The sequence below is a fragment of the Nicotiana tomentosiformis genome, chromosome 6 (assembly GCF_000390325.3).
Source record: "Nicotiana tomentosiformis chromosome 6, ASM39032v3, whole genome shotgun sequence".
Lineage (NCBI taxonomy): Eukaryota > Viridiplantae > Streptophyta > Magnoliopsida > Solanales > Solanaceae > Nicotiana > Nicotiana tomentosiformis.
In genome coordinates this window covers 107490718-107517161 of record NC_090817.1, presented here as the reverse complement: position 1 = coordinate 107517161, position 26444 = coordinate 107490718, and the positions used below count along the sequence as shown (strand labels likewise).

The 26444-nt window shown below is 41.7% G+C and overlaps 1 protein-coding gene across 1 annotated transcript; it reads left to right on the top strand.

Moving 5' to 3' along the window:
* The first annotated feature begins 6761 nt into the window (after positions 1–6761).
* Positions 6762–8164, top strand: LOC138894988 (premnaspirodiene oxygenase-like). The gene is made up of 2 exons (XM_070179692.1): positions 6762–7084; positions 7416–8164. The coding sequence occupies exons 1-2, from the start codon at positions 6869–6871 to the stop codon at positions 8031–8033; spliced, it is 834 nt and encodes a 277-aa protein (XP_070035793.1). The 5' UTR covers positions 6762–6868; the 3' UTR covers positions 8034–8164.
* The last annotated feature ends 18280 nt before the right edge of the window (positions 8165–26444 follow it).

Genomic DNA, 26444 nt, shown 5'->3' with positions numbered 1-26444 from the left:
ATGAATACTTAAAATTGGCCGAGGAGTTGGGAAGATGAAAGCAAGACAAATTGGTTATGAATTCGGTATGTTTCTTTTATCATCGGCAGTGTACGAAGGTTTTAGAATGAGGTTTTGTCTGATATGAGGTTTATTACCAGCACTTGTTGATTTGAGTCGATACTGTGATTTGAAATCATTGCTTCAAGCATTCGAGCGATGCGGTATTTGAATTTGAGTATTTGAGTTATGGTTACGGCTTTTGGTACAGCTTGTTCAGACTTATACGGTATGTAGATGTGAACTTCTAATCTTATAAGAAATTTCGGATGTCGGAAATTTGATTCGAAGGCTTGTGGGCTAGGTTGAATTGAGGAATTTCAGTTATGCTATGCTATCGGACCTGTATGGGTTAGGGTGACGTGGGATCACCCCCGGGTATGTGCATGGGAAAGTGACACAGTGATTTGATGGCTTTTGGAACAACTCTGGGCACGTTCGAGGACGAACGTATGTTTAAGTGGGGGAGGATGTAATGATCCGGTCATTCGTTCTGAGAGTTATAGCCCCGTTTCCCCCATCTATCCTTATTTATGTGTTGTTCAGCTGTGTTGAGTTGTATCGGGTTAGTTGGTTCGGGTCCGAAAGAAACTCGGAGTGAAATAAGACACTTAGTCTCATAATTGAGAAATTTAAGTTAGAAAAGTGGACGGGATATGGATCTATGTGTAAACGACCTCGGAATTTAATTTTGATGATTCCAATAGCTCCGTATGATATTTTAGGACTTGTTGGTATATTTGGTTAAGGTCCCGCGGGGCTCGGGATGATTTCGGATGGTTAATGAGAAGTTTGGAAGTTGAAAATTTCATAAGATTAAAGTTTCAAGTGAGTTCGCATAAGACCTAAATTCCATTTAGCATAACTATCATTATACGAAGTGTTATATGGTTTATTACCTATCAAATGAAAGATCTTTGAGTCTAGTTTCTAACGCTTCAAACCGTTCATCATTTGGACATTCCTACAAGAAGTTATGACCAAATTACCAAAGGCTGGCGGAGGAGCCTGCGGATACGAAGCATCCGAGACCGCGTCCGAAAGAGAGGCTGGCAGTGAAGTGCTGCCATAGCGTCCAGGTCCGCATCCGACCTTCAAAGAGGAGTGAAGTGGGGATGCGAAGCATCTAGGGCCGCATCCGAAACCCATAAATCTGGGCCTATAAATACAAGGTCGGGGAAGGGGGATATTTTGAGTATTTGGGGGTTAGGGTTCTTGAGGTGAAAGGATGATTTTGAGCTCAAATCAAGTCCAATCAACCAAGGTAAGCTGTTAATGATATTTTAGGTTGATTATTACTCAATATACATGATTTCTAACATCATTCTTACATCCAAATACAAGATTTCATCATCAAATCCTCAAGAACACAAAAATCACCAAAGTTGTGATTTTTCAAGATTGATCTACTAGAGGTAATTTCAATGCTTCAAACTCGTTTATTATGAGTAGTTAGAAGTATTTGAAGCATTTGTTACAAGTTTTAATGGTTGAAAGATTGGATTATAAAACTCTAGTTCATGGCATGAATAGTACTTTTGAGAAAATAAGAGAGAAGGTGAATGGTAATCTTGGTGATGAAATTTATGAATACAATGAAACTATGGAATGGGTTACTAATGTTGGTCCCAATGGATGTTGATATTGTAGATTGAAGTTGCTTAGTATAGTAGATCGTTGTATTATCATTAAGGGGTGAATTTCAGTTTCGGATCGTTGGCATTGAATTGAGGAGACAAGAAGGCATTCAGAGGTGGATACGCACGGAGTGGAAATTTCCTGAGTATTGATTAGCTTGCTCTACGTTGGGTTCATCTTGTTGAGGTAAGTAACGATTGTAAATCTAGTCCTGAGGGTATGAAACCCTGGATTTTATATCATTCTATTATTTTGAAGTGACGCACATGCTAGGTGACGGGCGTGTGGGCGTGTACTGTTGGGGATTTGCGACTTGGTCCGTCCCGTGGCAACTATAAAGTTGCATACTTTGTTGAAACCATTTGATACTTATATGTTTTAGAAAGAATTTGTGTAAATTGGGCTGAATGCCATGTTTGGGCCATGCGCCTATGTTGTTTGGCCCCTTAGGGGCTATTTCTTACCATCCTCTCATTGGTTTCGATTGCAAAATCTATGCTCGGTCATGTTTATGCTTGTTTGCCGCATAAATCAGTTTTATGACTCTATTTTTATGCATATAAATGTTTTGGGCTGAATGCCCTATTTTACTGAAATGCCCGAGTGGCTTGAAATACTTGTGACTGAGTGAGGCCGAGAGCCTGATTTGTGAGGATGAGTGTGGATCGGGGCTGCCCGCCTGCAGCATACTTGTGACTGAGTGAGGCCGAGGGCTTGATTTGTGAGGATGAGTGTGGATCGGGGATGCCCGCCTGCAGCATACTTTATTATTATCGCACGTGAGTTATCCGTGCAGATTATAGCGCTTGGGATGAAGGATCCCCTCTGGAGTCTGTACACACCGCCAGTGAGCGCAGGTACCTACTGAGTGCGAGTGCCGAGTGCTGAGTGACTGGGAGGCAAGAGTGATTGTGAGGTATGCCCGAGTGGCAAGAGTGATTGTGAGGTATGCCCGAGTGGCAAGAGTGATTGTGAGGTATGCCCGAGTGGCACGAGTGACTGTGAGGTCTGCCCGAGTGGCACGAGTGACTGTGAGATCTGCCCGAGCGGCTGTTTATGATTTAATCATTTTTACTCACATTTGCTAAGCCTTTGTTTGAAAAACTGTTGGAAAAATATCTTTAGATGATTTTTACTGGAACCGGGTTTAAACGAGACGATTTGATTCAAACACTGATTTTTAAGCATGTTGTACTTTATTGAGATTTCATGATATGCGCGTTATATGCTTTATTGCTCGTCACTACTGCTCAGTCTTTATTTATTGTTGTTACTTACTGAGTTGGCATACTCACGTTACTCCCTGCACCTTGTGTGCAGATTCAGGTGTAGCTGGACACGGTAGCGGTTATTGAGTGTTCTGGTTGCAGGTTTTCTCGGAGATAGTAAGATAGCTGTTTGGCGATCGCAACCCCTGCTCTTCTCCATCTTATCTTCCTTTAGTTTTATTTAGCTATTTTCCAGGATAAGTTACCCTTGATATTGTTAGACAGATTATAGTAGCTGCTCATGACTAGTGACACCCCGATGTCGGGCTTTTCTTTTCCGCACTTCTGTTTTTCTTTGATTTGAACTCTTTAAATGGAGGTTTTCTGTCAAATAACCTTGAAATGTTCTTTATAATGAAAATGGAGGTTTTTACCTTGAAATTATCTTTGAAATGAATATATCGGTTTGTTTTGGAAATGAGTCGGCTTGCCTAGTTCCACGATAGGCGCCATCACGACAGGGTTAGTTTTGGGTCGTGACAGATTGGTATCAGAGCCTAGGTTACATAGGTCTCACGAGTCATGAGCGGGTTTAGTAGAGTCTTTCGGATCGGTACGGAGACGTCTATACTTATCTTCAAGAGGATGCAGAACCCTTAGGAAAATTTCACTTTCTTGTATTCTATCGTGCGAAATTGATTCATCTTGAGACATAACTCTTTGAATTCCTTCCACGCATCTCGTATACGCACATGAGCGCTTGATATCAGTTGTGCATCGCCAGCCCGTGATTCTATGAATGAGGTTTGAGGTGTGTATTATGTGTTTTGGTGATGGGCTAGTCTGGAGGACTTGAGGCCAGGTTTAAACCGTAGTTTTGGCTCATTGATATCGGAGTCGGAATCCAATTCCAAAAATTTTTATAGCTCCGTTATGTAATTTATGACTTGTGTGTAAAATATGAGGTCATTCGGAGTTGATTTGATAGGTTCCGACATTGAACGTAGAAGTTGAAAACTCTTAGTTTCATTAAGCTTGAATTGGGGTATGATTCATGGTTTTAGCATTGGTTGATGTGATTTAGAGGTTCGACTAAGTTCGTATGATGCTTTAGGACTTGTTGGTATATTTGGTTGAGGTCCCGAGGGCCTCGGGTGAGTTTCAGATAGTTAACGGATCAGAATTTTGACTTAAAAAGCTGCTGCAATTTTTCCTCTTCTGTTGGGCATTCTGGACTGTCATCGAGCCCAGACCTCGAGCCCAGGCCTCGAGCCCAGGCATCGAACCCAGGCATCAAGCCAGAGTTGACGAGGCTCAGGCTCGAGCTTAGGTATCGAAGCCATGATCGAAGGCCCATCTCGAGGGCCATGAACGAAGGCAAAGCTCGAGGGATAGGATCGAGACCCAAGATCGAGGGTCGCAACCTTAGACTCAACTCGATGCCATGATCGAGGCCATGACCGAGGTTCAGGCTCGAGCTGGTTGATCGAAGTCCAGTACGAGGGCCAGGATCGAAGGTCCAGTTCGATTCCATGATCGAGAGCAAGGCTCGAGGGACAGGATCGAGAGCAAGGCTCGAGGGACAGGATCGAGAGCAAGGCTCGAGGGTCGCTATCGAAGGACCATGCTCGAGCCTGAGATCGAAGACAAACCTCGACGGCCTGATCGAAGGCACAAGCCCGATGCCGCGATCGAGGCCCAGTTCGAGGCCCAGTTCCGAACGGCTGGGCAGTTATAAAAACTGAGGACTTTCGTCCCATTTGCTATTTTTGGCGAACTTGAGCTTGAGCAGAGGCGATTTTTGGCAGATTTTCAAGGGAGAAACATTGGGGTAAGTGATTCTAACTTGGATTTGGCTTATGAACATAAATATATCATTGTTTTCACGATTTAATTAGTGTTTTGAGATTGAAATTTGAAAAAGTTTAGAAATCTCATAGAAACAAAATTTTGAGATTTCGGTATCGATTCGGAGTCGAATTTGAGTGAAACTGGTATGGTTGGACTCGTAATTGAATGGGTTATCGTATTTCATAACTTTCGCCGGATTCCGAGATGTGAGCTCCGCGGGTAAATTTTTAATTAATTTCGGATCTTTTCTTTAAAATGTAGTATTTTCTTATAGAATTGATTCCTGTAATATTTAGTGATTGTATCGAATTATTTTGGCTAGATTCGAGCCAGACGGAGTTGGATAATCGTGGAAAAGGCAAAATAGTGGATTGAATTGGAGCAAGACGGGGTAAGTCTCTTGTCTAATCTTGTGAGGGGGAAATTACCTCATAGGTGATTAAGATTAAATAATTATTGCTAATTGTGGGGGCTATGTACGCACGAGGTGACGAGAGTCCGTGCGTAGCTACTATTAATGCTAAAGTCCGGGTAGTTTTGGACTCAAAGCATGTATTACTTGTGTAAATTGTATTCTTTGATTAATTAATATTAATTGATATCTATATGAATATATATTGTGAATTGTTAGATAAAGATATTAAAGGATGGAAATCTCACAGGCTTGATTGTCTGTTTTAATCAATTAATTGTCAAAAGAAATTGTTCTCCTCCCAAATTTATCTTATAACAAATATACTGTACTTCCGGAGGCACATAAGAAAATGTCCTCCTTTCTTGTGGAGCGGGCCGAACGCCTCGGCAGGATAGATGCATCTATGGAGCGCGCCGCACGTCCCTCGGCACTGTACACGACACTCTGGATCGGGCCGTACGTCCTCGACAGAAATCGTGCTTAATAATAATAATAATAATTACACGATGCTTTAATAATTTATTTCAGCTTGTAAAGCTAATTAGTAAATTGGAGAATCTTTGGAATCTAATGAATTATTATTCTTGCTTGTTAAGGAATTAATTGTTACTCCTGTAAATGAGATTTAATTGATGAATTGGAATTTATCGGAATTAAAGGAATTTAATTAATATATTGAAAATTGATACATTTGAAGGAATTTGATTATTTCCGCTGATTAAATAAATTCTGTAAATCACATTGATTTAAATATCCTAGTTTTATTTCAATTGTTATTGACCTATAGTGAGTGTCAAAGTCGGCCATCTCGTCTCTACCACTTTGAGATTAGGCTTGATACTTACTGGGTACACGTTGTTTACGTACTCATACTACACTTGTTGTACTTTTTGTGCAGGATCTGAGATAGGTACTAGTGGAGGACCTATCATTACATACCCACGTCATCCAGAGGCATAGTGGTGGGTTGCCTTTTTGAGCCGTTCTGCAGCTACCCGTGTCTCTTCTGATATTTATATTCTGTCTATTTTATTTCAGACAGTATTTGGAGTTTTGTATAATCTACTAGATGCTCATTCACTTGTGACACCGGGTCTTGGCACACACATTGGTAGAAGTTGGTATTTTATTATTTTCTTGGAATAAAAGTTTAATCAATGTATGCTTAATTTATTAGTTGGCTTGCCTAGCTGTAGTGTTGGGCGCCATCACGACCTACAGGTGAAATTGGGTCGTGACACTTATGTACTCGCAACTCGGGCAAGTTCCTACAATAGTCATATCATCACCTAGTATCGCGAAACAAGTTCTAAAAACTCACGATCCCGCCTTTGCTAATAGGGCACAACTTACATCCACAAACATCATATTTTACAACAATAAAGACATTGCATTTAGCCAATATGGTGACTACTGGAGACAAATACTTAAAATTTGCATTGTAGAACTTCTTAGTACAAAGATGGTCAAGTCATTTAGAGCAATTCGACAAGATGAGCTTTCAAGCCTGATTTCATCAATTCATTCAATGAAGGGATCTCCAGTCAACATGACAGAAAAAACATTTTGGTTTACTAACTCTATCACTTGTAGAGCAGCCTTCGGAAATATGTTCAAAGATCGAGATGAGTTTATGAAATTGATGAAGGAAGTAAACAAATAAGTAGAAGGATTTGATGTGGCTGATTTGTTCCCTTCTTGGAAGTTACTTAAAAAAATGACCAGTGTGAGATCTAGATTGGTGAATGCACATCAGAAGGTTGATGAAATTATGGAGGATATCTTAAACAAGCATATTGAAAATAAATCTGCAGGGAACAAGGGAAATGGTGAGTTTGGAGGTGAAGATTTGGTTGATGTTTTCCTAAGAATTAAAGAGAACGCCGAACTACAATTTCCAATCACAAATGACCATATTAAAGCAGTGGTTTTTGTAAGTTTCCTCCCATCTCATAATCTCTGTTCCTTTCCATTTACTCTTTCTTAGTAGTCCTTACTAAGAGTCATTCCTAATAATATAATAATGTTTGATCTCTTCTAATTCTTACTAATAATTCCTAACAACACAAGATAGTTGCAGTAAATTACTTGTCTGAGGGAAAAATATAAAGTTGTATAGGCCGCGACCCACTAATTCTTACATACTCAAAGTTGGAAGTTTATATAGCTCTAGACCCCTTTAAGATTTCTCTTTAATATTTTAGTACCCAATTTTTATTGAGTTGTGTTTTATTGACTTTATTTTATTTGTTTGTTGATTGTAGGACATCTTTATTGCTGGAAGTGAAACTTCATCTACTACAATTATTTGGGCATTGTCGGAAATGATGAAGAACCCAAATATTATGGCTAAGGCTCAAAGTGAAGTGAGACAAGTCTTTAAGGGAAAAAGTAATGATGAAGAAGATCTTGAAAAGTTGACATATCTAGACTTAGTGATTAAGGAGACATTAAGGCTTCATACTCCATTTCCTCTTCTGCCCAGGGAATGTAGGGAGCAAACAGATATTGATGGATACACCATACCTCTTAGGACTAGAGTGCTAGTCAATGCATGGGCACTTGCGAGAGATCCAGAAAGTTGGAATGATCCTGAATGTTTTATACCAGAGAGATTTGAGAATTCTCTTATTGACTATATGGGAAATTTCTTTGAGTTTATTCCATTTGGTGCAGGAAGAAGGGCTTGTCCGGGAATGCAATTTGGTTTAGCTAATGTTCGACATGCATTGGCGCAGTTACTCCACCATTTTGAATGGGAACTCCCATATGGAACTAATCCAAAAGATTTGGATATGACTGAATCACATGGATTAAGTGCAGCGAAACAACAAGATTTATATTTAGTTCCAATAAATCATAGAAACGATGAAGAACTTTGATGTTTTGCTTGAAATGGTGAAATGTCGTTAGCTCGGCCTACACAATTGTATTCTTCATCTTCTTCTCGCTTGGTTTATGTATGTGTATTCATTTGGATCATTGAAGAATGCCAAGAAAATGCCCGAAGAATAAGATCATCCATAGTTGATTACATGGTTTTGCTTCAATCCGGTCGAACCAAATAAATAATTTGTTCCCCAATGTATTGTAAGACATGTTGAGAGCTTTGGTTTTATTTTCTCAAAGACATGTTTATGCTCTACAACCCAGTTCTAGTTAAAAATATTAAATGATATCCCTTTACCAAAATAAATATCTAAAATAGATTTAAAACTAATTGAAGAATTAAGAAGTAAATAGTAATCTAATTGTCATGACCTAAAGTCCTTACCCGTCGCGATGACGCTTAACACACCGGCTAGGCAAACCAAAACATGATAACGAAGGCAACAAAATAACAAAATTTATAGAAATAGCATAAGTGTGAGTTCTAAATACAATAAAACTGCTAATACAAAGTAAATCCCCAGAAACTGGTAAGTACGGAGTCACGAGCTTCTACAATGGAATACAAGTCTGAAACTGAACAATCAATATACTGTCTGGACTATAACAAAATTATGAAAGGAAAGGACAAGTCAAACTGCGACCAAGGATGCAGCTCTACCCCGCCTTTAGTAGATAGTCCAACAAGCAAGCCTACGGCTGATAACTGGTCCCCACACCTGGACCTGCACAATTAAATGCAGAGTGTAGTACGAGTACAACCAATCCAATGTACTCAATAAATATCGTAAATAAATACAGCAAGGTAAGAGATGCACGAATTATTAATGATACTAGTTATCACATGTGTAGTTTCATCTTTTGACCCGGTACAAAACAATATTTGAATCAAGTCATAAATTTCACTAAGAAAACATATGTGTGTGTATGTGTACAGATTCTCAAATACCTTGCTTAGTCAATATCTTGACATATAGAGATGATATGCAGTTAAATCAGATAAATGATCAAAGAAATTACAAGTAAAGATGAAATGAAAAATCCAACAAAATATTGGCCAGATTTCCTCAACTTTTTCATATCCGTTCCAAACCACTGATCAGTATTCTCAATAACTACGTGTATACCATCAAGAGAGAAACATGAGAGGGTGACCCTAGGGGTATAAATCCATATCCACACGCAAGCATGACCAATTCACCATGATACCACCCCGACGTAGTCATAAGCTCAATATCATAATCCGCCCTGCGTGGCAACATGCATTACAGTATAATCCGCCCGACGAGATCACATGCATAACAATATTTATCGCCCAATGTGGTCACAGGAATAACAATACAATTCGCTCGACATGGTCACATGCATAACAACACAATCCGTCAGGCGTGGTCACATGCGTAACACACACAATCTGCCCGGCGCGGTCACATGCACCCAGTCCAATCATATTATACAGGAGCAAATAAACAAGTATACATGTATGAAACGAGTGAATAACAAATTTCATGCTCCTGAACTGGTATAAACGATATGCTAAAGTGTAGGCACGTGCTAGTGTACTATCATAGCTCAAACCGAAAATTTCATCAAAGAATAACATTTATCAGTTCATTCAGGGATTAAACCCCTATGTAGCCTCAACATGGACAAAATAGTTCACAATATTATCACAAATGTACGAATCATCATAGCTTAAGGTTTAACAGTCAAATTCTAGGCCTATAAGAGTCCGAGACCAATCCGAACATGAATAAATAACTCTGGTGTCCGCAAATGGTTTCAACCCCACACATGTGCGCACCCAATAGCATGTAGCCATCACAATAATTCAGGAAACTAGTGCCTAAACTGAGTTTAAATAAGATACTTACCTCAACAAAATTATATCACTCTGCTAGCAAGCCCTTCCCATGAATATCAATCTCCGGAAGGCTCGAATCTAGCTAAAAATAATGTAATACTATAAATATAAGCTATAGGAATTGATTTCAAATGATAAACCTAAGATCTTTAATAAAATTCAAAAAGTTGATCCCAGACCCAGCCTCGGAACCCGACATAACTCACAAAATCCAACAACCCATTCAATTACGAATCCAACCATACTAGTTTCACTCAAAATGGATGTTCAAAATCTCATAAATTCACTTTATGAAAGTTTAGACAACCCCCCCCCCCCCCCAAATATCTCTTTCAAAATCATCAATCAAATGCCGAAATCAAAGATGGATTCATGAATATAATTAAAAACGAGTAGAAAATACTTACCCCAATCCATGCGGTAAAAATCGCCTCAATCCGAACTCCTTAGCTCAAAATATGCAAAATTGTTCGAAACCATCAAAATAGAGTACTTTATATATTGTTCCAGAGGTACCCTTCGCGATCACGGTCACAAACCTCGCTATCGCGATTAAAAAATTTTCGAGGACAATTTTTACCCTATGCGATCGCGACCATTTATCCGTCAAACAACCAGTAGTTTATCAGTCATAAATTTTTGTACGTAACTTCAAATGACAAACAGTTTGAATTTCTGAATACTAGACACAAATGACATTTTTCGATCATCTCCAAATTCCTTATATATTGCAAGATATAAGCTTCCAAAGTCGAGTCAGTGATAATAGAATTTTCCTCTACGCGATCGCGAAAAGGCTTCTGCGATTGCGATTCACCGTGCCCAAATAGCAAATTTGCTCTTCGCGAACGCGACCCAAAGTCCGCGATCACGATGCACACCCATGTGGCCAAAAACCAACAACTAAAAATGGTCTAGAAATGGTCCGAAACAATCCCAAAACTCACCCGAGCCCCTCGGACCTCGTCTGAACATACCAACAAGTCCCAAAATATAACACGGACCTATTCGAGGCCTCAAATCACACATAACATCATCAATACCACGAATTGTCAATCAAGATCAATCTCCCAAGTTCATAAACTTCAAACTTCGAACCAAACGTCCGATTCAAGCCTAACCAATCTAGAATGAACCCAAATTTTTCATACAAGCTTCAAATGACATAATGAACATATTCCACCTCCCAAAACAACAATTTGAACCCGATATCATGAAAGTTAACTCTCGGTCAAAGTTATGAATATTCCAAACCTTCATATTTCCAACATTCGCCAATTAGTGCCGAAACCTTCTAGAAATATGCAAATGAAAATCCGAGCATACAGTCAAGTCCAAGATCACCATATGGACCTAACGGAACAATCAGAACAACGATCCGAGGTCAAATACTAAAAAGTCAAATTTGGTCAACTCTTCCAACTTAAAGCTTTCTAGTTGAGAATCATTCTTCCAAATCAATTCCGAATCACCTGAAAACCAAAATCGATGATTCACACAAGTCATATTACAAAAGCTACTCAAGACTTCAAATAGTTGAATGGAATGAAAATGCTCAAAACGACTTGTCGGGTCGTTATATTCTCCCTCACTTAAACATACGTTCGTCCTCGAACGTTCCCAAAGTCATTCCAAAGCCATCAAATCGCTGTGTAACCTTACCATGCATATACCCGGGGTGATCCCATGTCACCCCAATCCATGTAATCCTGACAAAACACCATAACTGAAGATCATTACTTTAACCTTAGTCCGTAAGCCTTAGAACCTAATTTCCAACATCTGGAATTCCTTAAAAGACACGAATCTAGCATCTATACAATATATAAGTCTGAATAAGCTGTATCAAGCCATAACCATAACTCAAGATGTAATCACATGATATACCACACAACTCGCATACTCATAGCAATAATTCCCGATCACAGTAGCTACTCAAAACAAACCCGATACCAGTAGTAAACCTCATATCAAATAAAACCTCGTTCAAAACCTTCGTACACTACCAATGATGAAAGAAACACGCAGAAACTCATAACCACTGACCCGATCAATAAATCATGGAGCTCTCTCTCGTCCTACAAGAACCAAAGCCAAATCCTAAGCTGACCTCCCATATTATTCTTTCAAACATACCGTAATCAAATACGATAGTATCCATTCTAGGTCCAATGACCTTATCTCATCAAACACAACTATTCTATTGACATGCCACACCAATAAAACCTAAAGACACAACCATGCAATCTGTGCACTATTAAGGAATAATTCAAATGTACTCGAACTTAGAAATGGACTCAAATGAGAGAACCGTCATGCAAGCTCAACAAGTGCCACCACAACCGCAATGCTACAAACCCATCACACATAGTAGAATCGAAACACACAAATCTAACTCAAAATATCATATCTCAACATAACTCAACTGCAACGCGTGACCCCATCCAAACACCGGTCCTATGAAATACCTTAAGCCAGAATGCTTAAAATCAATAACCACACGCAATTCGACATCAAGTACACGAAGTGCATGACCTTAACCATGGAGAAGCGAATTTCACAATATACAGCATCCCGGAATGACCATAGCCAAAGCGCAATAAACCATTCAACACCCCAATAACCATCTCGCTCGAATGCCTTTAGATGGCCAAAACCGAACCACATCAGATGTGGATATAACTAACAAATCACAACCCCTCGTAGCATAGAAGAGTAACACATAAAATATATCAGAACACAAACAAACTCAACTCTAACTGAATGACACACCTTTCAGCAATAACGATGGTGAGTTAACAAATATGATCTAGTGTAGAATACACATGCTCATTAGGCCTACCAATGGGCCCCCAAATCAACTCCAGTCATACCCAAATGGATAAATGTCTGTAACGACCCGACCGATCGTTTCGAGAGTTATAGCCCCATTTCCCCTATTTCTACTTTTTTTTTGTGTTATTCAGCTATATTATGATGTATCAGGTTGGTTGGTTCAAGTCCGGAGTGATTTTGGAGTGGAATGAGACACTTAGTCTCTACAGTAGAAGCTTAAGTTGGAAAAGTCAATTGGATGTTGACCTATATGTAAACGACCTCGGATTTGAATTCCGATGATTGCATTAGCTCCGTTAGGTGATTTTGGACTTAGAAGTGCGCCCGGAATGTGATTTGGTATTCCGTGGTAGAATTAGACTATGTTGATAGTAGTATTCTGATTTTTAATAGATTTGGAGGCCGATTCGAGAGGCAAGGGCATTGCGGAGTAAAGATTTGCTCGGATTGAGGTAAGTAACGATTGTAAATCTAGTCCTGAGGGTATGAAACCCCGAATTTTGTATCATTCTACTATTTCAAGTGACGAACATGCTAGGTGACAGGCATATGGGCGTGCACTATAGGGGATTGTGACTTGGTCCGTCCCGTAGCAACTGTGAAGTTGCATATTTTGTTGAAACTATATTGTACTTATATGTTTTAGAAAAAATTTATGTAAATTGGGCTGAATTCCATGTTTTGGGCCTTGTGCCAGTGCTGTGTGGACCCTTAGGGGCCTTTTCTTACTATCCTCTCTCTTTTTTCCGATTGCAAAATCTATACTCAGTCATGGTTATACTTGCTTACTGCATAACTCAATTTTATTACTCAATTTTCATGCATATAAATGTTGTTTTGGGCTGAATGCCATGTTTTTGCTAAAATGCCCAAGTGGCTTGAGAGGTTTATGACTGAGTGAGGCCGAGGGCCATATTGTGAGGATGAGTGTGGATCGGGGCTGCCCGCCTGCAACATACTTTATTATTGTAGCACATGAGTTGTCCGTGCAACACGTGAGTTGTCCGTGTAGATTATAGCACTTGGGCTGAAGGAGCCCCTCCGGAGTCTGTACACACCCCCAGTGAGCGCAGGTACCTACTGAGTGCGAGTGCCGAGTTCCAAGTGCCGAATGACTGGGAGGTATGAGTGATTGTGAGGTATGCCCGAGTGGGAAGAATGATTGTGAGGTATACCCGAGTGGCAGGAGTGACTGTGAGGTTTGCCCGAGAGGCTACATATGAGTGATGTTTTGCCCGAGGGGTTATTTATGATTTCATCATTTTTGCTCAGTTTTGCATTTTTCCTCTGTTTGAAAGCTGTTGAAAATATCTTTAAATGATTTTTACCGGAACTGGATTTAAACGAGATGTTTTGATTCAAATCCTGATTTTAAAAGCATGTGGTATTTTACTGAGATTTTCTAATATGAACATTATATGCTTTATTGCTCGTCATTACTGCTTGGTCTTTATTTATTGTTGTTACTTACTGAGTTGGCGTACTCACGTTACTCCCTACACCTTGTGTGCAGATCCAGGTGTAGCTGGACACGGTAGCGGTTGTTGATTATTCTGGTTGTAGATTTTTTTCTCGAGGATAGCAAGGTAGCTTCTTGGCGACTGCAGCCCCTGCTTTTCTCCCTCTTATCTTCCTCTAGTTGTATTTAGCTATTTTCCAGGCTGAGTTAGCCTTGATATTGTTAGACAGATTGTAGTAGATGCTCATGATTAGTGACACCCCGATGTCGGGCTTTTCTTTTCTGCACCTTTGTTTTGATTTGAACACCTTTACACAGGTTTTTATGTTAAATAACATTGGAATTATCCTTGAAATGAAAATATCTGTTTGTTTTTGGAAGTGAGTTGGCTTGCCTAGTTCCACGATAGGCGCCATCACGACAGGGGTTAGTTTGGGTCGTGACAAATTGGTATAAGAGCCTAAGTTACATAGGTCTCATGAGTCATGAGCGGGTTTAGTAGAGTCTTGCGGATCGGTACGGAGACGTCTGTACTTATCTTCGAGAGGCTGCAGAACCTTCAAGAAACTCCACATTCTTGAATTCTTGTCGTGCGGATCTGTTGATTTTAGTAACTAAACATCTGCTGTTTCATTCTCTCACAGATGGTGAGGACTCGTGCTACCGGTCAGGAGGGCCAGCCACCAGTACCACCAGCCAGGGCCACGAGAGGCCGAGGCTGCAATAGAGGCCATGGTAGGGGCAGAGGTGCAGCCCGTACAGTAGCTGGAGCAGTACCTTCAGATCCACTAGTTGTCCAGGTCAGGACCAGGTTCCAGTTGTTGATGCACCAGCTCAAGCACCACCTGTGCCTATTGTGATTCCAGGCCTTCAGGAGGCCCTAGCTCAGATTGTTACAGCGTGTACTGGCCTTGCTCAGGCGATCTCTATCTCGACGGTCGCAGCCACTTCTCAGGTCGGGGGAGGCACAGGCACTCAGACTCCCGTTGCTCGCACACCCGAGCAGGTTGTTCAGGGACTCCAGACACCGGGGGCACCACCAGCCCAGCCCGTTGCAGCTGCTCAGGATCATATGGTTCCTTCTATGCACAAGGATGATTAGCGTAGGTTAGAAGGGTTTGGGAGACTCCAGCCACCACCTTTCAGTGGCACAGAGAGAGAGGATGCTCATGACTTCTTGGACAAATGTCAGAGGATACTCCATACAGCTGGTATTCTGGAGACTTGTGGTGTCTCATTCAATACTTTTTAGTTTTCCAGGGCTGTAATCAGATGGTGGGAGACTTACGAGAGGCGCAAGCCTGTTGGCATATCACCCCTTACTTGGCAGCAGTTCTCCGTGGTCTTTTTGGAGAAGTTCGTGCCTCGATCCTGCAGAGAGGAGCTGCGCAGACAGTTTGAGCGGCTTCGCCAGGGTGATATGTCTATGACACAGTATGATATGTGGTTCTCTGAGTTGGTCCATCATGCTATCTGGTTGGTTCCCATAGACAGAGAGAGGATCATGAGGTTTATTGATGGCCTTACTTATCAGCTACAGTTGCTCATGACCAGAGAGCGGGTTTCGGGTGCTACCTTTGATGAGGTTGTCAACATTGCTCGACAGATTGAGATGGTTTGCGGTCAGGAGAGGGTTGAGAAGGAGGCCAAGAGGCCTCGTGGTCAGGGTGGATTCTGCGGTGCTCCTTTTGGGGGTCAGTTCTAGCACGGTGGAGGTCGTTATTTCAGACAGGCTCAGTCAGCTCGGCCATTTCACCGTGGTGCATCATCTGGCCATAGTTCTCACAGTCAATAACAGGGCCAATCATCATTCAGTACAATACCAGCGCAGAGTTCTTCATGTGCTCCATCGGGTCAGAGTTCGTCTATGTTGGGTCCTCCTGCTAGTTATCCCGGTGCTAGGGGTTCCCTTCAGTTCCCGCCACCAGCACCATGGAGTTGTTTGAGTGTGGGGAGCTTGGGCGTATGTGGAGGCAGTGTCCTCGTCGTCATGGAGGTCTATCTCAGCAGAGGAGTTAGCCTCCGACTTCAACACCAGTTACCTCACCACCTGCCCAGTCAGCTTGGGGTGGAGGTCAGTTAGCTAGGGGTCGCCCTAGAGAGGGAGGCAAATCAAGGGGTGGCCAGACCCATTTCTATGCTCTTCCTGCCAGACCAGATGATATTGCTTCAGATGTTGTGATTACAGGTATTGTCTCAGTTTGTCACAGAGATGCCTCAGTATTATTTGACCCTAGTTCCACATATTCATATGTTTCCTCATATTTTGCTCATTTTATGGATATGCCCCGTGAGTCTTTAGTTTCATATGTTCATGTATCTACTCCTGTGGGCGATACTATTGTTGTGGATCGCGTATATCGGTCATGTGTGGTGACTATTGGGGGTCTGAAGACCCAAGTGGACCTTTTGTTGCGTAGTATGGTTGACTTTGATGTGATATTGGGTATGAATTGGTTATCTCCATGCCATGTTGTTCTAGATTTTTCATGCTAAGACGGTGACGTTGGCTATGCCGGGATTTTCGAGGGTTGAGTGGAGCGGTTCTGTAGATTATGTACCAAGTAGGGTGATTTCATATTTGAAGGCCCAGCGTATGGTTGAGAAGGGTTGCCTATCTTATTTGGCATTGGTGAGGGATGTTAGTGCAGAGACTCCTGCCATTGATTCTGTTCCAGTAGTACGTGATTTTTCGGATGTGTTTCCTGCAGACCTGCCGGGCATGCCGCCTGACAGGGATATTGACTTTGGTATCGATTTGGTGCCGGGCACTCAGCCCATTTCTATTCCACCGTATCGTATGGCACCGGCGGAGTTGAAGGAATTGAAAGAACATCTTCAGGAACTCCTTAATAAGGGGTTTATTCGGCCTAGTGTTTCACCTTGGGGTGCACCGGTTCTATTTGTAAAGAAGAAAGATGGTTCTATGAGAATGTGCATTGATTACAGGCAGTTGAACCAGGTCACAGTCAAGAACAAGTATCCTTTGCCTTGTATTGATGATTTATTTGATCAGCTTCAGGGAGCGAGGGTGTTCTCCAAGATTGATTTGAGGTCCGGTTATCACCAGCTGAAGATTCGGGATTCGGATATTCTTAAGACAGCTTCCACGACCCGATATGGCCTTTATGAGTTCTTAGTGATGTCTTTTGGGCTGACCAATGCCCCAGCAATGTTCATGTATTTGATGAACAGTCTATTCCAGCCCTATTTGGATTCATTCATGGCTGTATTCATTGATGACATCCTAGTGTACTCTCGTAGCTAGGAGGAGCACGATCAGCATCTGAGGATTGTATTACAGAGATTGAGGGAGGAGAAGCTTTATGCAAAGTTCTCCAAGTGTGAGTTTTGGCTCAGTTCAGTAGCATTCTTGGGACACGTGGTGTCCAGTGAGGGTATTCAGGTTGATCCGAAGAAGATAGAGGCGGTTTGGAGTTGGCCCAGACCGTCCTCAGCTACAGAGATTCGGAGCTTTCTTGGTTTGGCTGGTTATTACCGTCGGTTCGTTCAGGGCTTCTCATCTATTGCATTGCCCTTGACCAAATTGACCCAAAAGGGTGCTCCATTCAGGTGGTCGGACGAGTGTGAGGAGAGCTTTCAGAAGCTCAAGACTACTTTGACCACAGCTCTAGTGTTAGTTCTTCTATCAGCTTCAGGTTCTTACACCGTGTATTGTGATGCCTCGAGGATAGGCATTGGTTGTGTTTTGATGCAGGAGGATAGGGTGATTGCCTATGTCTCGCGCCAGCTGAAAACCCAGGAGAAGAACTATCATGTCCATGATCTTGAGTTAGTAGCCATCGTTCACGCCTTGAAGATTTAGCGTCATTATTTGTTTGGGGTTCATTGTTAGATTTATACTGATCATCGGAGTTTGCAGTACCTGTTGAAACAAAGGATCTTAATTTGTGTCAACGAAGATGGTTGGAACTTCTTAAGGACTATGATATCACTATTTTGTACCATCCGGGGAAGGCCAATGTGGTGGCCGATGCTTTGAGTCGCCGAGCAGAGAGTTTGGGGAGTTTAGCATATATTCCAGTAGCAGAGAGACCCTTGGCATTGGATGTTTAGGCTTTAGTAGGCCAGCTTGTCAGATTGGATATTTCGGAGCCGAGTCGGGTATTGGCTTGTGTGATCTCCATGTCCTCTCTTTATGATCGTATCAGGCAGCGTCAGTATGATAACCCCTCACTTACTCGTTCTACAGGACAGGGTTCAGAGATGTGATGCCAGGGATGTGACTATTGGTGATGCCGGTGTGTTGAGGATGCAGGGCCGGATTTGTGTGCCTAATGTAGATGGGCTCAGGGAGTTGATTCTTGAGGAGTCCCACAACTCGCTGTATTCCATCCATTCGGGTGTCGCGAAGATGTACCAGGATTTGAGACAGCACTATTGGTTAAGGCAGATGAAGAAGGATATAGTTGGGTTTGCAGCTCGGTGTCTCAACTGTCAGTAGGTTAAGTATGAACATCAGAGACCGGGTGGCTTGCTTCAGAAATTAGAGATCCCAGAGTGGAACTGGGAGAGGATCACCATGGACTTTGTAGTTGGGCTCCCACGGACTTCGAGGAAGTTCGATGCTATTTGGGTTATTGTGGATCGGCTGACTAAGTCCGCGCACTTCATTCCAGTTGGTACTACTTACACTTCAGAGCGGTTGGCCGAGATTTACATCCGAGAGATTGTTCGCCTGCATGGCATCCCCGTTTCCATCATTACAGATAGGGGCACTCAGTTTACATCGCAGTTTTAGAGGGCAGTGCAATGAGAGTTAGGTACTCAGTTTGAGTTGAGCATAACTTTTCACCCTCAGACGGACGCGCAGTCCGAGCGCACTATTCAGATATTGGAGGACATGTTGCACGCTTGTGTCATTGACTTTAGGGGTTCATGGGACCAGTTTCTGCCACTCACGGAGTTTGAATATGACAACAGTTATCAGTTGAGTAGTCAGATGGCTCCGTACGAGGCTTTATATGGGAGGAGGTGTAGATCTCCGGTGGGATGGTTTGAGCCAGGTGAGGCTAGGCTCTTAGGTACAGACTTGGTCCAGGATGCATTAGATAAGGTGAAATTGATTCAGGAGCGGCTTCGCACGGCGCAGTCTAGGCAGAAGAGCTACGCAGATAGGAAGGTCCGTGATGTGTCTTTTATGGTTGGGGAGAAGGTTTTGCTGAAGGTATCACCCATGAAGGGTGTTATGAGGTTTGGGAAGAGGGGCAAGTTGAGCCCCTGGTTCATTGGGCCTTTTGAGGTGCTTCAGAGGATAGGGGAGGTGGCGTATAAGCTTGCCTTGCCACCCAGCTTGTCGAGTGTGCACCCAGTAGTTCATGTTTCCATGCTCCGAAAGTATATCGGATATCCGTCCCATATTTTGGATTTCAGCACGGTTCGGTTGGAGGGAGATATGACATATGATGTAGAGCCGGTGGCCATTCTGGATCGGCAGGTTCGAAGGTTGAGGTCAAAGGACATAGCCTCAGTAAAGGTGCAGTGGAGAGGGCAACCTGTGGAGGAGGCCACCTGGGAGACCGAGCGGGAGATACGGAGCAGATATCCACGCCTATTTGAGACTCCAGGTATGTTTCTAGACCCGTTCGAGGACAAATGGTTGTTTAAGAGGGGGAGGATGTAACGACCTGGCCGGTTGTTTCGAGAGTTATAGTCCTGTTTCCCCCATTTCTACTTTTTTTGTGTTATTCAGCTATATTATGATGTATCAGGTTGGTTGATTCCACTCTGGAGTGGTTTTGGAGGGGAATGCGACAGTCTCTAAAGTAGAAGCTTAAGTTGGAAAAGTCAACTGGATGTTGACCTATATTTAAACGACCTCAGATTTGAATTCTGATGGTTCCATTATCACCGTTAGGTGATTTTGGTCTTAGGAGTGTATCCGAAATGTGATTTGGAGGTCCGTGGTAGAATAATACAATGTTGGTAGTAGTATTCTGATTTTGAATAGATTCGGAGCATTTGGAGGCGATTCGAGAGGCAAGGGCATTGCAGAGTAAAGATTTGCTCGGATTGAGGTAAGTAACAATTGTAAATCTAGTCCTGAAGGTATGAAACCCCAGATTTTGTATCATTCTACTACATCAAGTGACGCACATGCTAGGTGACGGGCGTGTGGGCATGCAGTGTTGGGGATTGTGACTTGGTCCGTCCCGTAGCAACTGTGAAGTTGCATATTTTGTTGAAACTATATGGTACTTATATGTTTTAGAAAGAATTTCTGTAAATTGGGCTGAATTCCATGTTTTGGTCCTTCTGCCAGTGCTGTGTGGACCCTTAGGGGCCTTTTCTTACTATCCTCTCACTGTTTCTGATTGAAAATCTATACTCAGTCATGGTTATACTTGTTTACTGCATAACTCAGTTTTATTACTCTATTTTGATGCATATAAATATTTTTTTGGGCCGAATGCCCTGTTTTTGCTAAAATGCCCGAGTGGCTTGAGAGGTTTATGACTGAGTGAGGTCGAGGGCCTGATTGTGAGGATGAGTATGGATCGGGGTTGCCCGCCTGCCGCATACTTTATTATTATAGCACGTGAGTTGTCCATGCAGATTATAGCGCTTGGGCTGAAGGAGCCCCTCCGGAGTCTGTACATACCCCCACTGAGCGCAGGTACCTACTGAGTGTGAGTGCCGAGTGCCGAGTGACTGGGAGGCATGAGTGATTGTGAGGTATGCCCGAGTGGCAAGAGTGATTGTGAGGTTTACTCTAGTGGCAAAGAGTGATTGTGAGGTATGCCCGTATGGCACGAGTGACTGTGAGGTTTGCCCGAGGGGATGTATATGAGTGATGTTTTGCCCGAGGGGCTGTATATGATTTCATCATTTTTGCTCACCTTTGCATTTTTCCTCTGTTTGAAAGCTGTTGAAAAATATCTTTAAATGATTTTTACTGGAACTAGGTTTAAACGAGATATTTTGATTCAAATCCTGATTTTAAAAGCATGTGGTATTTTACTGATATTTGCTGATATGAACGTTATATGGTTTATTGCTCATCACTACTGCTCAATATTTATTTATTGTTGTTACTTACTGAGTTGGCATACTCACGTTACTCCCCGCACCTTGTGTGCAGATCCAGGTATAGCTGGACACGGTAGCGGTTGTTGATTATTATGGTTGCAGATTGTTTTCTCGGGGATAACAAGGTAGCTGCTTGGCGACCGCAGCCCCTGCTCTTATCCCTCTTATCTTCCTCTAGTTGTATTTAGCTATTTTCCAGGCTGAGTTAGCCTTGATATTGTTAGACAGATTATAGTAGATGATCATGACTAGTGACACCCCGATGTCGGGCTTTTCTTTTCCGTACCTTTGTTTTGATTTGAACAACTTTACGAAGGTGTTTATGTTAAATATCATTGGAATTATCTTTGAAATGAAAATATCGGTTTGTTTTTGGAAATGAGTCGGCTTGCCTAGTTCCACGATAGGCACCATCACGACAGGGGTTAGTTTGGGTCGTGAAAATGCCCCCTCCCCCCAAAAGTCCATAATGACTTAACCATAGCACGTACTGCCATCTAGATAACTTTGGCCACATCTTCACAGTCCGCAACCCTAAAACAATCTGCTTCTAAGAACTCCCAATCTCTAAATCCATAGAACACATGAATCACCATAGTTGATCCCAACTCCACCACTCGAATGACTAACACATATCTTATACATAATCATCTCACGAGTAATACTTCTATAATTCTTTTTTGCCACAAGGAAAAATCTGAACATCAACAGTCGATCAACCAGCGAGTATCGCAATACCAATGAAGTGTTCGAAAGTCAAAACACAATACGCCTTCTGAAATGCGCATCCTTCTCAGGCAATACCAAGTAGCAATAACATTAATCTAATCTTCTGAAACCGTCCATACTGTCTAAGAATTCATGACCTTCCTTTTGAAATTGAACCGTATACTTGCACATGTAAATCCAATCTCATACCATGCACCGCCTCTATCAGGCCATCATATAAAAACCCGTAAAATCTCACTATCGATCTTGAGTCACAAGCCGAATAGATACTCATTTAGCTAGAAATCTTCTGCTTGATCCCATCTAGGAGAAAATCACAGTACATAACATACCCCTCATGCTGGTAGAAAATATCCATCCTAACCCGTGGTAGGAATCATCAAGAACTCTACGAAACCCATTTGCTTTGTGTTGAGTATGATGTAACTGCGGGATATGTTAAGAGTATTTGAATGTGACAAGAAGTGTTTCCTTGAAATGTAAAGGAAGGCCACTGGGCGCTTGATTTTTGTTTTGATGTGACGTACGGTCTCGTGTGTGAATGTTTGAAGGATCTTTCACGTTGTTAAATATTGGGGAAAATTAAATTCTCACGTCTTGTTAATGAGTTTGGACTCAAGAAGAGTGAGTGATTGTGTATTGTGGTTGCGAATGGGTATTTTTGATGTTGATGGCTCGAGAAAGATGATCTTTGAAGAGACTTAGAGTCGGTAACATTTTATTGGTTCAGGTGCGACAGAGATACATTTCGATTTGATACGGCAGTTGGGTGGCAAATTATGACAGAAGACATGACGGGAAGTATTTCGCGGTGGTTGAAGTACTAACAGGTCAAGTAGGAGAAGTAGAGGTTGAGAAGTTTCTTAAAAGAGATGATTTAACTAAAGTAAGAGTGGAAAATTAGCATATGAATTCACTAGTAGGGTAGTCGTGCGCCTTGAGGAAGTGTAGAATGGCTTGGAATCGTGTTAGTATGTGAATAGGCATGCAGACTCTATTTGGAGTGATGGTTAGTGTACAAAGGTAAATTGAATATGGCAGAAAGGAGTGTGTTTGAAATGAATAGAGGCGTGAAGATCTGATTTTCGTGTCAGGTGCAATATGACTTGAGTTCGGAAGGTATTGTTGACGTACAGTTGATGTCAATAGGGAAAGTGCAGACTTATACAGATGGTGGGCGAGCATGAACTCAGGAGAATTTACGGATTTATTGGTCGTTGCACTCAGTGCAGTGTCATTGGAAGATGTCGGTAAGGAATTCCACATGTGGGTTATCTCCTGTGTGCAGCTAGCGGTGGCGTGATGTTGATGAAGCGTTTGCGAGGAATATTACTCGCTACCCGGTAGGAGTTCGCGTATGTGATTTTGGTTGGGGATTCAGAATGTTCATGAAAGGCTTAATAAAAGACTTTGAGAAGTCTGGCAGGTTAACAGTGCGAGACCTTGCTAATTGAGAAGGAGAAATCCTTACGGATTCTAATTTTATATAATTGCAGCTTAAGGCTAAGTGGGGGAGTCTGCTATCGACGAGTTGATTGCGCGGTTATGAGTCGTATTAGTTTCGGTTGAGTTGCAGAGGTCGAGATCGAGGATGACTCGGGTAAAGGAATTTTTGGACACAAGTCGTATTACACTTTATGGTTATAGGAGGACCATAAAATAATTGAGTGGTTATTCACAGAGAATGCAGTGTACATGGAGTGGGAATTTTCTCGGTTGCGTAGGAGTGTGGGTTACTCTTTATTCCCTTAGGTGTTGGTGTGCTAATGTGGCACAGGTCGTTTCGGTCCGTTTGGTCGGTTAATTCGAGAAAGGTTACAATGGATTAAAGATTTATAAATATGGCTAGAAAACTGGGAGTTGCATTAAACGGTGTTGAGACTCGTGGCATCTTATATCATTGTGAATTATGCATTTCAGTATCAAGAAGGTGAAGGAAACAATTTTAGATTCACATAAAGTCTCTTCGGAGTAAGCATTTTTGGTTATGTAACCTTTGGAATACATAAAAAGGGAATTCGGCGGCTTATAGCAAATCAACTATGGTCGGCCACCAATAGATAAACAACCTCCGAAAGTCCACAATGACGGAATCATAATACCTTCTATCATCTAGCTAGCTCCGTCCACAACTTCACAATCCACAACGCTGAAACAATCTGCTCCTTCTGAAATGTACAGTCTTATCAAGCTATACCAGATTGTAATATCATTTACCTAGTCATCGGAAACCGTTCATGCTGCCTAAGAATTTATGTCCTTTCCTTCAAAACTGAAATGTGACCTGGTACACGTAAATCCTATTCCCGCACAACACACCACATCTATTATGCCATCATGTGACAAGCATAAGAATTCCATTATCAACTCTGAGTCACTAGCAATTACATACCTTATTAGTCAGAAACCTCTTTCTTGCTTCTTTCTAGGAGAAAATAATAACACACAACCCGCTCTGTACATCGGTAGAAATTATCCGGCTTAAACCATGGTAGAACCCATCATGAACACTTTGAAATCCATTTGCACATAATCAGGCTATCTGAACCGAATTCTTCTAACTTCACCAAGCCACACAGGTTGCCAAATCCGGGAGCATTGCCATGAAGCACCTGTAGATACTAGCCACGTCATAAGTACACAAATAACCGATCATACCCATTACTGTGCTACCCCAACCTACTTCCAAACTGTCTTATTTCCCCAAGTCCTTTCCAAATTGCCTTCAAATTGCTATTTTATTTCCTTATTAGAAAACTACTATCCTTAACTAAAACTTGCCCCGCGAACTCTAGCATAGAAGCGCCGTAAAAATATGAAAAATGGGTTGAGACCCGTGTTTTATGAAAAATATGAAAATGGGATGAGAATCGTATTTTTATGATTATGAAATGAGGTGTCATATGGTGACTTTTTAATTGAATGAATTATATTCAAAATATACATTTGGAAGGATTTTTATTCAAAAAGAATTATATGAAAGAATTATATTTGAAAAGATTTAGTGAAATAATTTTATATGCGAAAAATGTTTATTTGAGGAAATGATATTTAAAAAAGAGTTTTATTCGTAAGAATTAAATGCGAAAGATATTTAATTGAAGAACTTGATTTAACTGGTGTAATTTTATTTATCAATTGTTGAGCGATATTAGTGGAGATTTTATTGTCTTACTGTGCACATCATTGGTTGTTTTATGTTGCCCTTATTGTTATTTGCTTCCTATTATTTTGTATATCATATTGCACAGGTTATTAGACTAGTGAGTGTCTTGACTGTACCTCGTCTCTACTCAATTGAGGTTAGTCTTCATACTTACTAGGTACCGACTGTGGTGTACTCATACTACACTTCTGCACATTTTTGTGCTGAGCCAAGTATTGGAGATATCATACTTGAGCAGAGTTAAAACGAGATCGTATGGATTCAAGATAGAGATGCTTGGTCGTCGCAGTACCTTGGAGTCTTTTCATTTCATTGTACTGTTAATTTTAATCAAACAGTACTGTATATTCTGTCCTCGTGATCATCACATGTATTCAGTTAGAGTTCGAGACTCAGTACTACCGGTATTGGGAGGTTGTATTCATACTTGTTTCCGCTGTTAGTCTTGATTACTTATTTAATTTTTTAAAAAATGGCTTAAAATGTAATGGAAATCGGCTTACCTAGTCCTAGAGACTAGGTGACATCACGACGCCTGTGGTGGGATTTTTGGTCTTGACAAGTTGGTATCAGAGCTCTTGGTTCATAGGTTCTATGAGTCACGAACGAGTCTAGTAGAGTCTTGCGGATCGGTACGAAGACGTCTGTACTTATCTTCGAGAGGCTACAAAACTGTTAGGAAAATTTCCACTTCTTTCATTCCTGTCGTGCGGATTTGTTGATTGTAGAATTTGAGCCTTTGTATCTCTATTCTCTCACAAATGGTGAGAACACGTGCTACCGGATTAGCTGAGCAGGCATCCGCACATACTGCTAGGGCTGCAAGAGGCCGGGGCCGAGGTAGAGGCCAAGGCAGAGGTCGAGGAAGGGAACGTACTGTGACTAGAGCACCTGTTAGAACAATAGTGGAGGAGCCACCAGTAGCTCCAGTTGGGGGACAGGTACCAGAAGCACCTGTTGTTACCCCCGGACTTCAAGAGACTTTGGCACAGTTCCTGAGTATGTTTGGTACATTAACCTAGGAGGAATTGATCTCTGTTCCACCAAATATTCTGCAGATTGGGATAGCAGCTCCGACACCTACCACAACTCCAGAGCAGTAGGTTCACGTTGGTCAGGTTTCGGGTGTAGTATCGGTACAACATGTTATTCCGGTTCGGCCTGAGGTCAGGCTAGAGGCATCAGAAGAAGAACAAAAGAGACTTGAAAGGTTTAAATGCTATAGTCCACCTACTTTCAGTGGCACAGCTACAGAGGCTGCCCAAGGATTTCTAGAAAATTGTCATCGTATTCTCCGCACC